This window comes from Apteryx rowi, unplaced genomic scaffold (assembly GCF_003343035.1).
Source record: "Apteryx rowi isolate R43461 unplaced genomic scaffold, aptRow1 scaffold_2, whole genome shotgun sequence".
Lineage (NCBI taxonomy): Eukaryota > Metazoa > Chordata > Aves > Apterygiformes > Apterygidae > Apteryx > Apteryx rowi.
Window position 1 is genome coordinate 6,194,450 of NW_020448307.1, and position 15,691 is coordinate 6,210,140.

At 36.7% G+C, this 15,691-nt stretch overlaps 1 protein-coding gene across 14 annotated transcripts in view; it reads right to left on the bottom strand.

The window, feature by feature from the left end:
- MAPK9 (mitogen-activated protein kinase 9) overlaps positions 1–15,566 on the bottom strand; it is a 41,356-nt gene extending 25,790 nt beyond the window's left edge. For 9 of the 14 annotated variants that reach the window (XR_003253137.1, XR_003253133.1, XR_003253135.1 and 6 more), the window contains exons 1-7: positions 15,373–15,562; positions 10,837–11,011; positions 6,090–6,219; positions 4,830–4,888; positions 4,097–4,235; positions 2,375–2,540; positions 977–1,048 (exon numbers count right to left, since the gene is read on the bottom strand). Coding sequence is in view for 6 of the 14 variants with exons in the window: in XM_026063569.1 (XP_025919354.1) it covers positions 977–1,048; positions 2,375–2,540; positions 4,097–4,235; positions 4,830–4,888; positions 6,090–6,219; positions 10,837–10,958 (688 nt within the window). In the remaining 8 variants the exon portion in view is untranslated. Of the gene's footprint in view, positions 1–905; positions 1,049–2,374; positions 2,541–4,096; positions 4,236–4,829; positions 4,889–6,089; positions 6,254–10,171; positions 10,408–10,836; positions 11,012–15,372 lie in introns of those variants that run through there. The other 5 variants (XR_003253139.1, XM_026063570.1, XM_026063568.1 and 2 more) reach the window with 5 other exon arrangements.
- Between the last annotated feature and the right edge of the window lie 125 nt (positions 15,567–15,691).

Consider the following 15,691-nt stretch of genomic DNA (forward strand, 5'->3'; position numbering starts at 1 on the left):
ACCCCTTGGCAAGATTTTCTTTCTTCTTTGTAAAGGATGATAAGAAGTCGGTTTTGCTCCAAATTTTGTAATTGGAACTTCACAGCTAGTCAGCCGCTTTAATTTGGTTTCTAGGTATTTTGAAATACATCAAACACATCAAAAAAGAATATATAATTTATGAAATGATCATTTCTGTTCACTTAACACAGTGCAAAGACTTGTCTCTGATCCAGTAATGTGTTACTGAGATTTCAAACGTACGAAGGCATATATACATTTCACAGTAAAATTTCCTACAGTTCTTACTGTACAAGAAAACAGAATTTTCTGAAGACAAATTTGGGTCAAAAATATTGGAGGGGGGAAGGAGGAATGACAGTCTTCTAGAAAAAGCCCAAAATAAAATTTTCATAAATGAAAAAAAGTGTCAAAAGAAAAGAGCTTTTCTTTTTGTATTAAATAATAATAATAATAAAAAGATCTCTCATGCAGTGTTTTTGCAGTTGCGACACTGCTGTCCAGCAAATGCTAATAAGCAAGAAAAAAGAAATCTGACTGAAACTCAAAAAATTGTACAATAAAAAAAACAAGTCTACTGTTCAAACAAACAGGAAGCAAAATCCATGCATAGTGAAAAGTAACTTTAGGCTTTTGCTTATAAACACTTATCTATAAAGGACAATAGTAAGAAAATATACTTACTGCCATTTATTTTTTAAACCTAGCAGGATCCTTTTAAAGCTACAAAAGCTGWAGTTCTTACTATAAATTCTACAGATTCAACCAGTACAAATTACATTAAATACAGTCTGAGAAAATTAAATGGGAAGCTCAACAATTTGGTTAATGACACTAATTTCAAATATTACAGTAGATCTACTAAACCATGATTGCAAATATTTTTCTTTTTTATGCTTTTATACCTATGCAGATCAAAAGAATTATGTTTCTGTTGGAAGTGGAATGGGATTCAAGGATGACTAGGGAAGGATACGATCAGTGCCTTGGAATATCACACAACCTTTCACCAATTCTCCCATGATGCACCCAACTGACCAGATATCAACTGAAAGTAAAAATGAAATGATCAAATTATGAAGTATCATGAACAAAAGTGAGGAAAAACAAAACAAAACAAAAAAGTCTATCATCTACAATAAAACACAACAATGTGGAAAACCAAACCACTAACATGAATTTTCAATCATGTCAACACCAACTGACTGTTGTTAAAGTTTTGTTATTAGCATTTTATAAAATACAATGAGCGTTTAGATTTCTGAAACCACCATGAAGAAGGATACAATCTCTTCCTGGGAACAGGACTTTATGGAGGACCATTTCTGCCATAATGCACCCAACAGACCAGATATCCACTATCATTTGTTAGGTGCAACAAGGACAAAAGATTAAAGAATTTTTAAATACCACAATTATCTTTATTTGTAAGCTCACACTGTTTATCTACAGTCCTGCAGATAATTTATTTTTTGTCCCATCCAGAACAGCCTCTACTAAAGTTCTGATCCACATTAGCACTTAGTGTACCACAAGCTGCCCTGTTCATAAATGCAAATTTTCCTGATCAGTGGCTCAGTAAGGTCCTGTTAGTCTCTTGTATTACACAGAGTTAAACATACACACACATGTATATACATATATATAAAAATATATATAGCATGCCTTTCCCAAACCCCTGCATAAAGTGATAAGCAAACAGGCATAATAGGGTAGAAGTCCAAAGGAGGCAGCATATGACTCCACAGCTAGTAAAATCAGCAGGTAAGACCCCAGTAATGCAGTTCAAGGAMAACCTCCTGGCCACCAATTTTATTGGCTGGACATTCAATATATTCTAGTCATATCGTTTTTAATAATACAATACCCAGCCTCTTTAAGTGCTATGCACATTTAAGAGAGCATAAGACATGGTTTGTCCTAGGGATCTGAAATAGATTTGAATAAAGTGATCCAAGAAACAAAAGAGGACAGATGGTGAAAAGAAGATGCTTCAGAATAAAATCACATTGATAAAACTGTTAATTATTTATATATGGATGGTTAAATTTTTAGCAGTCATCAAGCAGAAGTGTCTCAAACATCACTTTTTCATAGGATAAAAGAAAAAAACATGGCAACAGGACAACACAAGCAAAGAAATAAGAATAGTGGGGGAAAGAACAGTACGAGTGAAATGAAAAGATTCACAGAGCGGAAAAGCATTAATACGCTCCAAAATGATCAGGAGTGTAATTTTTGTTATTTCCAATACCCTGATTAACATGCTTTAACAACAGACATGGGGGGGGACCAGCCCCCCACTTTTCAGAGCTATGTTCTGAGACAGATGCACTTTAGACAAAAGATTTAAGGTGTTAGTCCAGCAACTTACCGTTCTCTTTATAYCCCATTCCAAGGATAACCTCTGGTGCTCTGTAATACCGTGTTACTACATATGGAGTCATCATAAAATTAGTACATGCTGTTCTTGCCAGTCCAAAATCAAGGATTTTGAGTGTACAATCTGATTTTACTACTATGTTGCTGGGTTTCAAATCCTAAGAGGAAATTATTTCAGTTAACAGAAGGATCAACATACTGAAAAATATATCCCACCTCCAAAGTCAATATATGCCACCAGTTCATTTCACATTAACTACTTCATATTCATACTCTGATGTATCTGCTGGTTTCTACACAGATATATACAAACAAGGTAAATGTTTCACAGCTAAGTACTCAAAAAAATTCAGGGAAAACTACAATCAAAACTGCCTGCATAGTCTTAATTTATCCATTTGTGCATTGACAATATAGTCAGCTACATACTGTGCGTGCACATTGTGCGTATATACAGAAAATCTGCTTCCTTTAACACATTTAGTGGACCTACTTCGGGTATGAGTAATAGCTGCATAGTGAAGCAGATTGTCGTCTTTAGTATGTGTGCCCTACTAACGGCAGAATGTGGGAGACGCGGTGCCAATTAGTCGGATATGTGTAGGAAAAGGTATGACCTAACAGATAAAGCATCAACAAATGTATTTGTTAATGACAGATAAGTCATCTGCATTATATTGATTAGCAAATTTCAGAGCTATGATGTACTGAATGTATAAAGCTACTAATGAGCAAGGAGAATAATAAAATATTTTAAGAGATATKCCCCATGGGAAAAGTCATTACTGTACCCAAAGGGATACACAGTACAGTGAAAGAAATATTATTCTAGTCTTTTTATTCACAAATTATCACGAGAAGCTGAATCACACACGTACAAGCAGATTTAATTCTGTTATAGCCTAAGTATTTTACTTGGTAAATTCAATAGTATTCTTCAGAAGATTTGGTACCTCCCTCAAGCATACGTCAACTATATATACGTCCCCATCACATTTACAAAAGAAGGTCTATGTCTGAAAAAATACTTTCAGCCACATGAACCATCAGCTAGATTGGAGATTCTAATGCTCCACCCAGACTTTTATCTTGAAGTAACAGAAYAATCATTTGCAGTAGTTGATAGGGAAATTTGTTGTTGTTATCTCATCTTGCTGCAACACTGGGCCATGTGATTTCAATATGCTTAATTAACAACAGATGTGGAAGTCATGTACATTAGTTCAAGCTCTATTAGTCTTGGATTCTTCTGCTCATTCCTACTGTCCCATTTCTCCTAAGCTGCCCCAGCTCTGTCCCTTTCCTACTCCTGCCTCCTTTTCAAAACCAAATCTCTCATTTAATCACAAATTTCCACTCCTGGACTTCAAAGGTCTTTATTTTTTTTCAAAAACACATTCTCTAGTAATCTGAAACATCTGCTGTTGCTCATGTTTTTTCTTTTAATCGGTTCAGCATTAGTTAAATTATATATTATCGACAAAACTTGCTGTAAGTGACATTCTACCATCCACAGAGCTAGCCTGTTTTAAATTCCATTTACAGTTTATGGGTCTTCATCTTTGAATTAGGAACAGTCTTCAGATTTAATAATAATACCATGAAGGAAAAAAATGTAATACAAACTTTCAAAGTAATAGCCTCCACCCTCCAACAGTTTCATAAGAACATCTGTCTTCATAAAGAGTATTATTAGTGATCTAATAGTACCTACTCTGTGGATGATACCAGCTGAGTGGAGGTGCTTGATACCGCACAGCATCTGGTAGAGAAGGTAAGACATTCTTTCATGATCCAACTCCATATGAATAACCTGGCACAAATTTGCATCCATGAGCTCCATAACCAAATATCTGAAGCACAAGAAAAAAAAATTAAGAAAACTAGAGACTCGCTTTTCAAATCATGTTTAAGCCCAGCATGAGTGATGTTTAATAAAAACTGCTACCCCCCTCCAATCTTTACCAAACAAGCCCATTCACAAACCACAACACTACATATACTTGAATGTATGGATAGCCCACATTAAACCACCATAAATCCTAGACTGATTGACAAATCAATCCCATCAGTACCACAATACCTTTGGCATACCACCTAGATCAAAAAAAATGGTATTAGGTTATCCAGACCAAGTTATTAGCCTGAAGTGACCCATTTAGCTGAAGGACAAGTGCACAAATCAGATATATGTGCAATTAGCAAAGCACTGCAGACAGCTGAGTAAAAGTTAACCAATCTTTTTTTATTTCCCACTTTTCTTARGTAGTTTTTTCTTATTTTTAAGATTTCTTTACAAAACAACAAGACAGACTAATTGAAAGCCAAATTCAGCCTTCAGCTACCATCCTGTTTTCAAAGTGTGAAGTCTGTAAGATCCTGGAATTACAGGTCTAGGGCTTAGGCTAGTGTTTGCCAGAGAATTAAAACAAAAGTCTAGTACTTACACATCCTGAAATTCTTCTAGTGACTTCTGTGGTGTAAATACATTTAATAAACTAATTATCTATAAAGTAAAAATAAACATGGGAAGAACACTTAATTCTTGTAAAAAATTCACTATTGCAGAAAATATTATTATTCAAAACCATACATACACYGTTGACTATATAATATTTAAATTGTATTTGGTTTCACTTAATTCACTTGTGCTGAAAAAAAAATTCAGTTCAAAACTGCAGCATGTATCCTGAGGTAGCCAAGACTGGCTGTTTTTTTTTTTTTTTTTTTAAGTTTAAACTATCTCCCTCTCTACTGCCCAAAAGATACCCCAATTTTTCAACACCAGGACATAATAATCTCTTATTTAAATGTAGGTGGTGTGAAACAGCATTTACAGAGGTGCTCCATGCCACCCCATTCAACTGAGATGATTATGTACTATTTCTAGAAGAACTACTAAAATTACTGTATTGTCATCCTTAAAATTACTACTTTGCTTTTATTCTGCTACTTCAGGACTTCACCAAAAGCTTACTTGAATCAATCATAAACAATTGACTCCATGAAGTGTGCTGATCATTGAGGTTGTGTGTTGAGGTCTCAATGTTTCCAGTTCGTACTAACATCAGAATGTAACACAGTCACATAATCTTTATATTCTTGTACTTGAACATTCATGTATTGACATTATAAAGCTTCACATTAAGAGGTTCAATGATTAATATATACCGTTCAAAAAAAGCAAGCAGCATAGTATTTTCACTTCTGTTTAYAGATAAAATGTCAGACAACAATTCTGTCCCATCTTCCTGTCTGTATTCCCCCACCTTGCCAGTTAGATTAAACACTGGTGTTTAATAAAARGAAATCTTGCCTGAACTCAGGAAATTTAACTACAGTGCAGCCAGAACAGCCAAACCCACAACCAAACCCTCTGCCAAACAGGCTCTACTGCAAAGGACTTAAACAGGCAAATGCACTATAGCGTGGCCAGCTTTACGAAGTCTACACCGATGGGCAACCCATATCACCACTGTTCCAAAAGCTCCCTCTTCTTGGCATTTCCTCCTCCAAATGCCACCAAACACCCCACCATGAACTTAATCATACACTGTGAAGAATTATATTCTCACAGCAAATATTCCCAGTCCCTCTCACCACTTTTTCCATTACTTTGGTTACTAACAGTAGTTTTGAGAGCAAATCAAGAGCTTTTTTAGACATCTTATACTCATGAATGGAGGGAAATATAAAGCCAAACTTACATTTTTGTGATTGACACATTTTAAAAGAACAAGCTCTCTGTAAGCTCTTTTCGCGTGGGTTTGATTCTGAAAAGGACGGCTCAGCTTCTTCACAGCAACATTTATTCCAAGGACTGTATCAAATGCAGCACTAGAAGTTTTCAAAGACAAACAACTTAAGTAGAAATCTGTTTAGGGGAGAGGAGGGGCAAGGGGGAGAGGGGAGTGAGGAATGAAATCAAGATTTGAAACAATGCATATCCACAAATCTGATTATATTAACATCTTCTAATTTTCATTTAGAAAACAAAAAGAGAACCTGCACAGCCTTTAAAAATAGAAATAAGTTAAACAGAAGCCACTGACATTCTTATCAGAAGTCTTCTGTGTCCCTTCCATAAAACAGAATCTGCTGACTCAAACACACGTTCAAAAATCAAAAAATCTAAATATATTTTAATTTATTTGAAATTAAAAAGCACTTCAGCTGCCTAATCTGCATACTTTGGAATCTTTTTTTTTTTGGATACTGCTGCTGACTGACAGTCATTTACTATTTCCAACAGAAATTYTTCTTCTTCTACAGAAGAGTCACAACAATGCAGGCGTCCGTTCTGCAGGCATCACGATTCCTGTATGAGAATCATTTACAACTCTAAGCAATAACAGTGCTTAGCAGAAAATTACATTCATCATCTGGTTCCCCCCCCAATCTATATACATGAAAAATATTGGAACTCATAGATGTTAGGGAGCAATATGACAGTCAAAGTGAAAATGACYATTAATTTCGTCTTTTTCAGTTGTTCTTGTTTTCTTTCTTTCTACAGCTTGAGAAACAGGTATAAACTTGCTTTAATAGCTAGAATCTACTCTTAAGTTGTTATTCTGCATATCCAGAACAAGACTAAAGTAAAGTGGGAATATTCTTCAGTACTAACACACAGACTTTATTCAACAAAATATACGGGAATGCCTATCCCAAGCTAGACAAGAGTTCCAATCTTTCACCTCTCTAGCTTTAAATAAGGATTCCCACATTACTCYAGCTTCATTTAATGCTTCTTGCTTAGGACAAGAAAGAATTTGCACACATTCACATATATTTTCCAGGCATGTTTTAACCTCTTTGTTAGCTCCTTCCCCATCTCATCCAGATATGTACAACAGTACACAAAGACCATCAYATTATTGTATTCTTACGAGTATATCTTCTCTGTAATAACAACAATACTCAAATTATATAAAATTTATCAACAACAAGTCACTGCTTTCCCTATTGGAGAAAGCAATACCACCACAAAGCAGAGGTCACCCAGGAGATGTGTGCTTTCTTGAAGAYGTGGTTATATGTCTCAAATTTGAATCTATGTGCCATCTCCACTTAAAGCTTGCTAGCATTTATTTTAACTTAGCTCTGTGAAATACATAACAAATCATTATTCAATAATACGGTCACTCTCAGAATTAAAGCCTTTATATCTATTCAAAAGAAAATACAAAATGGGAGGAAGGCCACTGGCCAAACCGCTAGAGAAATTGTTTTCCTCACAGATGTGAAAGCATAGATGTTTCAGTGTTTACTTCACCTAGAAGATGTTATATGAAGAGTAAAAAGTTTTGCACATGTTAATGATTTTAACTGCCTTGTGAATTAGTACAAAAAGCAGTAACTACCAAAGGGGTATGGATAAAATAATTGTTCAAATCAATCACAGGTAGCTAGGCTAATTCAGCAGTGGATGTACGTGCAACTTTAGGCGAAATAAGTGTCCCTATGTAATCTGACAAATCTGGTATATGACAAGACTCAATCTTAGCACACACAAAAAAACTCCACTTGATCCTCTCATATTGCTCATCTACATAGGAGTGACTGATGCTGCATCTCAAAAAATGTGAAGCTGTGACTGCTAGACTAGTAGGAGGGGAAAAAAAAGTTGATTGTGTATGCATACATTCATTTAATTTAGAAAAAAGAAAAAAAAAGACAATATAGCTTCTGTTACCACTAAGAGCTCACTGCTAAATATTATGTAATTTTAAACAAAAAAAAGTCATAGAGATAATTGGTATTAGATTGATTCTTCACCTGGTAAACAAAAAAATTTCTTTCTCCATCCTTACTCATTTGAATTCCAAATAGACTTTTTTTCATTGCAACTATATGGCAACTGTATCAGGTACAGATTTAATAAAAGCAGATTTATCTGATTATCACCTTGGCTACTAACAGGAAGTCTATAAATTATTTCAGCATTCAATATCATCGAAGAATCTCTTACAAACGTCTATCCTCCCACATAACAGGAATTCCAATTTGATCATGGTCTTACTGCACTGGTAACAGTTCTGCTACACTGCGTGTTGAGCAAACATTTAACATCAAGACTAATGATGCTACATAAATGATAAAATTATTTACAAAAGATTATGGGCTAAATTACAAGAGGAAATCATGCTTCATTTCTGTAGACAAATGACTTCCACTTTGAACAGCAACATGCTACTATGAATTCTTGCATTGCTTGTTCCACTTCATTGACTCTTTCCCCACCATCTGAAAAGAGTTTGCAAGCAGTAACACAACTTCTGACTGTGTCTTGAAGTACAATCGCAAGCACAATTATCAACACAGTCAGAGCTCAAACAAGCTCTCTTTTCATTTATAAGATTGTGGTTTTGCTGCACAGCATGACAAAAATTTGCTGGGACACGCTCATATTCACTAGGAAATTCAGGGAAATCAAGGACAAGGAAAAAGAATGCCAGCAAGTTTAAGGTGAAAATTATTTCAAGAGAATAATTCTGTGCAAATGATTATTCAGTCCTAAATATACTATGTCGAATACATTAATACTTAGGAATAAAGAGGTGGGGAAAGTCATGTATAAAAATATACTTTGTATATAAAATACAAAAGGTATATCCAATTTCTCTCCCAGCCTGTTGATAGAGTGCAAGTTAGAAAGATGAAAAAATAATTTGGTTGCTGTATAGAGGGTATTTCTACAGCTTTCATTTGTATTTCATCCATTGCTGTTCTTCAGTATCTACTTGGAAAAAAAATACATGTTTTTTCTATTGTGATATCAAAGAAAAAAACCTGAAACAATACCAATTCTTCACAGAACTGAACACGCTGAGTTTCCCATTCATATTTTGGGAAAAAAAACAGGAACATCCAGACTCCTCCTAACTGAAGTGACACCCTTGGTATGAAAAATTCCTCACCAAACAAGAAAAAAAAAAGTCTTCAGATGTTTCAGATGAAAATGAAAATTTATATGATGTTTTACATTCTGTTGCTCCTGAAATCAGGCACTTTCAAAACAAGTCAATACATCAGATCATCCCTTCTTTCCAAGATGCTGACCTTAACACTACCCTGACTTCTTTTGGAAGAAACAGCTTAGTTTGAGACAGAAAATAAGTTGTATACTTCTGGTGAAAAAAGGAGCAATCACAACCACTCTAATTCCTGGATGCCATCTAGAACTAATATAATGTTAAGAATATTTATAGCTGGAAAATATTAGCACTACATTAAATCTTACCCAAACACTAATAAACAAGACCTAGTATGCCTACCCACTCATCACTCAACTGATTAAAGAAGAATGAAATACGGTGTTCTAATTCTGCTTATTTTACATCTATTAGCAGAACAATAGGAATATCAAAATCATTTAAAAATAAAAAGTTATGTTCCCAGGAAAATGCACTTTTTCTCATACATATATATATATTTTTAAGATTATGAAAAGGTCAAAAAGATATGGGCACATGGAGTGRCATACAAGGAAGTTGCTCATAGCGTATGAGTCAGCCCACTTATTCTGCAGGATTTACAGACGAACTGAAACTGCAGACTGTGTTTAAAGCACAAACAGCCCACCATGTTGTTGTGATTATGTCATGTGAAGTCACTTATTAGAGTGTTCCTCACAATGTGTTTTTGCTCCCTTGTGTATGGAACTGTAAAACCGCATCAATAAACATTTTCGCTGGTACCAAGTAAGTTTTGCCCAACAAACTACGGGCTGGCAGTAAGCTGGGTAGAATGGATAGCTGCAGTCTAGAAAACATTTGAAAATGTTTACCTTTAGCTGGCCCAGAGGTGTGGTGCCATACAAGAGACTAAGGTTCAGGATGAGACTAACGACTCTCACGTCCTGGGCCAGTGGAGGCTGGACACATAGCTGAGGTGACACACCAAGGAAGAGACGGCCAGCCCAACCCCTCACACAGCATCCCTTTCTGGTTAATCCATGGAGTGACAATGACATTGATTTGCCTCATCCTGCCAGTTAATGGCAAGGCACTGCATTGATGGCTCCTAGAAATGGACAGGAGTGATCGGGAATAAAAGGGGGGGAAGAAAGGGGCCATGATGAAGAAACGAGTAAAACCCAGAATCTCTCACCATCTCATTGTCATGCCTTACACTGTAATATCATAACTACATGGGGAATGTGAGAACTAGAAACAAAAATAAAGTGGTTAATGAGAAGGAAATTTGGTGACCATCTTAAATTAGGCAGTTATCCAAATACTATTTTTTCCCCTAAAAACAAAAGAAAAAAGCACATGAACTACAGCAAACAGGTATTTTAGAATCTATGTAGTCCATAACCCTGTAGCAAGAGATAGAGAAATCATCATCAGTATTTGATATCCTGGCACCTCTTTGCTCTGTCAAGAATACATTCAAATTTYGTTTTATATTTATAGCTTTTTATGTTTAAATAAAGTATTTATTACTCACCAAACAATGCCCTGTGCCCCTGATCCTATGGGCTTCAATTGCTGGTAACGTTTTAGTACAGTGAATGTTGAATCTGCAACTTGAACACTGTAAAACTGACTATCACATTTACTGTCACTCATGGTGTAGTGTCATGTAGTTTTCTCTCTCAAGGACCTGGTATAGTTTTCAAGATCTTAAAGAAAAAGAAAGAAAATAAATGTTCAATTTCTCTCTAATTCTAGGCAGACAAGTTAGAAAACGTACAATACTGAAAATTCCCTATGTATTAAAACACGTATAATTAAATAACTATTCTTTCAACTTTGTGTATTTCCACCACTAATGAACAATACCTACAGACAAGACAGCAAATAATTATAGCCTTCACAGCTTTAAGCAAGTTTGTGCCTCTAGTTCAACACCCCAAAACAATGAGTAGCTAACAACTGTAAAAACAACAAAAACCCCACCCCAAATCCAACGCCTCTTTCTCTATTAAAAGATATTCCATAACACAGAATTACTACTATGGGCTAGGACTGTATTTTCTGTAATATTACAGTAAACACCATAAACAATGCCTTTCAGAGACAGTTAAAAGCAATGGCAGAAACACATGGAGGCCAAGGACACAGGAAGCAACATGCAAGACACTATTAAAACTGCAAAAACAGTTTTGAAACAAAACAATCCCAGTAGCTACTGCAGTTTCTCCAGGTCCCACTTGCCTTCCTTCAAACTAGTTCACAAGTATCAAATTTCAGGCAGGGCATTACCTCCTCGGTTCTGCCAGGGGACGCTCCTTTGTCCCATATGTATTGCCACCCACTCTCCCCCCCCCCTTTTTTTTTTTTAAAAAGGCACAAGGGTATCCTGTGTTATCAGTTAGTATACTTGTAGTCCTACAAGAATTACACAGTACTGTGCTATAGTTTGAAAGAGACTTTCATGCCATAATGGTTACATCCACATACATTACAGTATTTGGGGATAGCTTTTGTTTGTTAACCACTGCCTTTAGAGACTCACTAGCAAACTATACGCAAAAAGAAATACCATTCCTGAAGTTATATTCTGAAGTCAACCTCTCTTGAATACTTCCCAAATACTTTTGCTCTCAAAGCTTCAACTGGACTTTTACAAAGACCTGGGCTAAATGGAAAGAGTCCAGAGGACAAAAAGGAGACTGATTAAAAGCTAAGAAGAGACCTAAGAGAAAAAGTGTCARATTATCTGGGGTTATTTATCCAGAAGAAGAGGAGATGAGAAACATAATTTCCAAATGCACAGAAGACTAAAGAAAGGAGGAATGAAATAATCTGTTCTCCATGTACATGATGGATGTGACAATTTAGCAACAAGCTATGAAGATTTTGATTAGAGTTTTGAAAGGTGAAAAGGGAAAGGGAGCAAGAACAAACAAAATCTATTCATAAAGGTAAGAATAGTGACACACTAGAGTAGATTCCCTAAGGAAATTGCGGACTCTTCCTCACTGTAGGTTCCTGTGTTACACTAACGTCTGTCAGGAATGAATTAGATGCAGGTAATTACATTACAGAGCAAGGCAATGGACTAAACCTCTTTAGCTCTACAGTAACAAGAGTAAAGACATCCAGTTTTCCTGAGTACCCACTCTCTTCAAGGCTTAAAAACTAATTACCCTAGGGATTCCTGAAAAAGCCTCGAACAAATTTTCAAATTTTTATTTTCACAATCAATATGACGGAGAGAGATATTATAGCCCAGAGTAAAACACGTAGTCAAGCTTTCCTTAAAACAGGAAATGAAACCATATCACCTTCCCCTTCAGCAGCTGTCCTAACCACTAGTCTATACAGTGTCTTTTTTAGACAAAGAGCAGTTATTCTCTCTCTCTCTCTCTCATGGGCCTAAAGAGTATTTGCGATCCAAGGCAAAACAGAATAGCCTCAAGAGCAACACAGACCTCCATCCTAGAATGGCACAGAGCCAAAGAAGTGGCTTTAAGTTACTTTAAGCAGATGAAGCAGTAAAACCTGGAACCTCTCTCTCTTCCTAGGTGAAAGATATTGTAAGAGGGAACATCTTTGTCATGGCCTAAGCCAGCAGATTAATTCTAAGAAAAGTCTATCATTTGGGCTCTGCAAGTAAAACAGAAGAAGCTGCAAATCCTAATGGAGGCTGGGTTTAAACTGGTAATGGTTAGACTTAAGGGATCCTCAACATTCTGAAGAAATATCAAGAATCTCTTATAAATTCCAGTATCTCAAAATTTAAGTAGCATTAAGAAGCAGATATTTAACCAGGGGTGGGGGCGGGGAAGGATCAGCAAAAGGAAAATGTGAGCTACCAATTCCCTGCTATGCCAGCAGTTAACTGAGTGGAGCGGGCGGGGAGGAAGAGAAATGCAAGTCTCCCATACAATACTTTCAGGTGCAGTCAGATGCATAGGGAGTTGCATATCAAAGCATTACATAGGCACCAATATGATTTACAACATCCCCTGCGTGGATGAACTCTAGGAGAATAGTCTTCCTTTAAGCAGAAAGCACAGGAAACTCAGTTGGTGACAGAATATAACTCTGAGAGTATTGGCTGAGGTACCCACTAGAAAGGGAATCACATGCAAACATAATTTTACTACTCCAAAGCTAAAGACTCTGAAGTATCAAATTTTTTGATTAACAGTCACTGAGCAGCCTTGGTGTCTTCAGTCAATCTTCATACATTGGAAGAAAAGTATGGCTGGAGAGTCAAGATAAGAAGAAAGGTCAAGATCCTATCTTTGGCAAAGACTTTCAGAGGGAAAAAAGTATAAATTTTGAGCAAGCTGGGCATCAAGTTAAGAAACAGTTATTTATGTGAAAAATGACATCGTACTTCTTCATGGGTTAATGAAGCACTTTCTTGTAACAGAGATAAAGTTGGGTAAAAGGAAGTTAACCTGAAACAGGGAAACCCTCACTTAGAGGAACCTTGCCTGTACAAAACCATCTTTCAAAAATAATTCATTTAGGAAACAGGATAAGCTCTTTGGACAAGACCCAAAGAGAGATTTAGGTATCATAACGTGCAACTTTCATGTATTTTGACATCCTTTGGAATTCACAGTGCTGAGCATCCAGCTTCTCCACAAAACATGCAAGGGAAGCAGCAAGCTGAGCCCTAATTCTTACTTGGCCTGCAAGCTGTTCAGAAGCATCAGGACATATGTTGTTTCAGACATCGAAATTAATGGAAAGTTAGGTGCCGAGGGACTGTAGGTGTTCACAAGGCTTAAGGCAGAGAGTCTATTTTGGGGGCCAGATCCCTTGAGTAAAAACAGATTTTCCATTGTTCAAAAGTCAAACCCTGAGCYGTTACTCTCCTACCTGAAATACTTTGATTCACCACTCCTGTTGTCAGGACACATCATAAATTCCACGCTTCTCTTATAGAGAAATCTTTTGGAAGTAGACATATTTCAACTGCAGAAACATACGTTTTCAGTTACAGCTTCCTAACTGCAGCTACAAACAGGACCAGCACCAGAAGTGCAAAGCATTCATTCATAGGATGGTCAGTAAACATATTTCTACATAGTGATAACAGCACGTTACTGAATTAAAATGATTCAAGATTGAAGGAAGTATCACAAAGCTAAATCAGCACATCACATACAGTAATCTTGCAAACATTCACAGGAGTTGTTTTCAACCAGCAGTCCGTGAAAGAAAAAAAAAATCCCAAACCTACCACAGWAGGTTTATGAGTCGTTATATAGAATTCCACATCTCAGTGGAAAATTTGGGGGGAGGTCCACAGATAAAAGAAAGTTGCAAGCAACTGCACTATAGTATACATACTGTATTAAACAGTTACTTCTCTAAAAAGCATTTATTAAAATGACAACTTCTTATTAACCAGATCTGTCCTCTGGATATCTTCAAGTCAAAAGCTTCTGAAACAAACAGGTTGTAACAGTTGTGAACACATTCCCAGTGTTGTTGTGGTTACAGAGTGGTATCAGCGACAATGAAGGCTAAGTACTTAGCTGGACTTTTAAACCTTGAGCTAAAATTCCATCACTGGCAGTGAGAAAGGTGTGTATAATACAAATAAATAAATAAATACACACACATATATGTATATTTATAATGAGGTTTACTGTTTCTAAATGAGCTGGATGAAGACACCGGTGGCAGGGGTGGGGATAAGATACAGAAAGTCTGTGTGGAAAATCTCCCTCTTCCCCCATTCTCTTATTCACGTTTACAAATGCACTTAAAATTAGGATGCCCCTTTCTAAGGGGCATTAAGATAAAAAGGTAAAAACCGCCATCAATAGTAATATATCAACAGGTATAAATTCAGCTACAGAATCATTACAATTTACTCCATATTACTTCACTTACCACCCTTGAACAAGTCTGTTACAGAACCTAAYTGCAGCATAACAGTAACTGACTAATGTCACAGTCACAGCAGTCTACAAATACACTCCACACCTGCTTAGCTCTTTGAAAAAATAACCACTTTTTTTTTTTTTTATTTCCAAAACTACTAGTGACCAAAGATTTTGTGAACAACTACCTGATACAGCATATCTGGCTGTTAATAACACGTTGAAGACAAACCCTGGATGCACCTCAGCTCCCCTGTTAGCACGACTTGGCAGAAGGAGGAAAGAAAGTTTAAACGCGCATCTGCTGTAACAGATCACGCCGCTCTGAGATTATGTAAGAGCCGCATAACTAAATACGAGCACTTCTCCGATCGCCTCTGCCCTGAAGCTGCTCCGGCTCAGCAGAGGGCTGGGGCTCGCTCCCGGGGAGGCACCGCGTCGGCCTGGCCCCCGCTGCGCGGCGCCGGGGCAGGGGGCGAGGCCGCCGGCCCCCACCTGCGGGAGGGC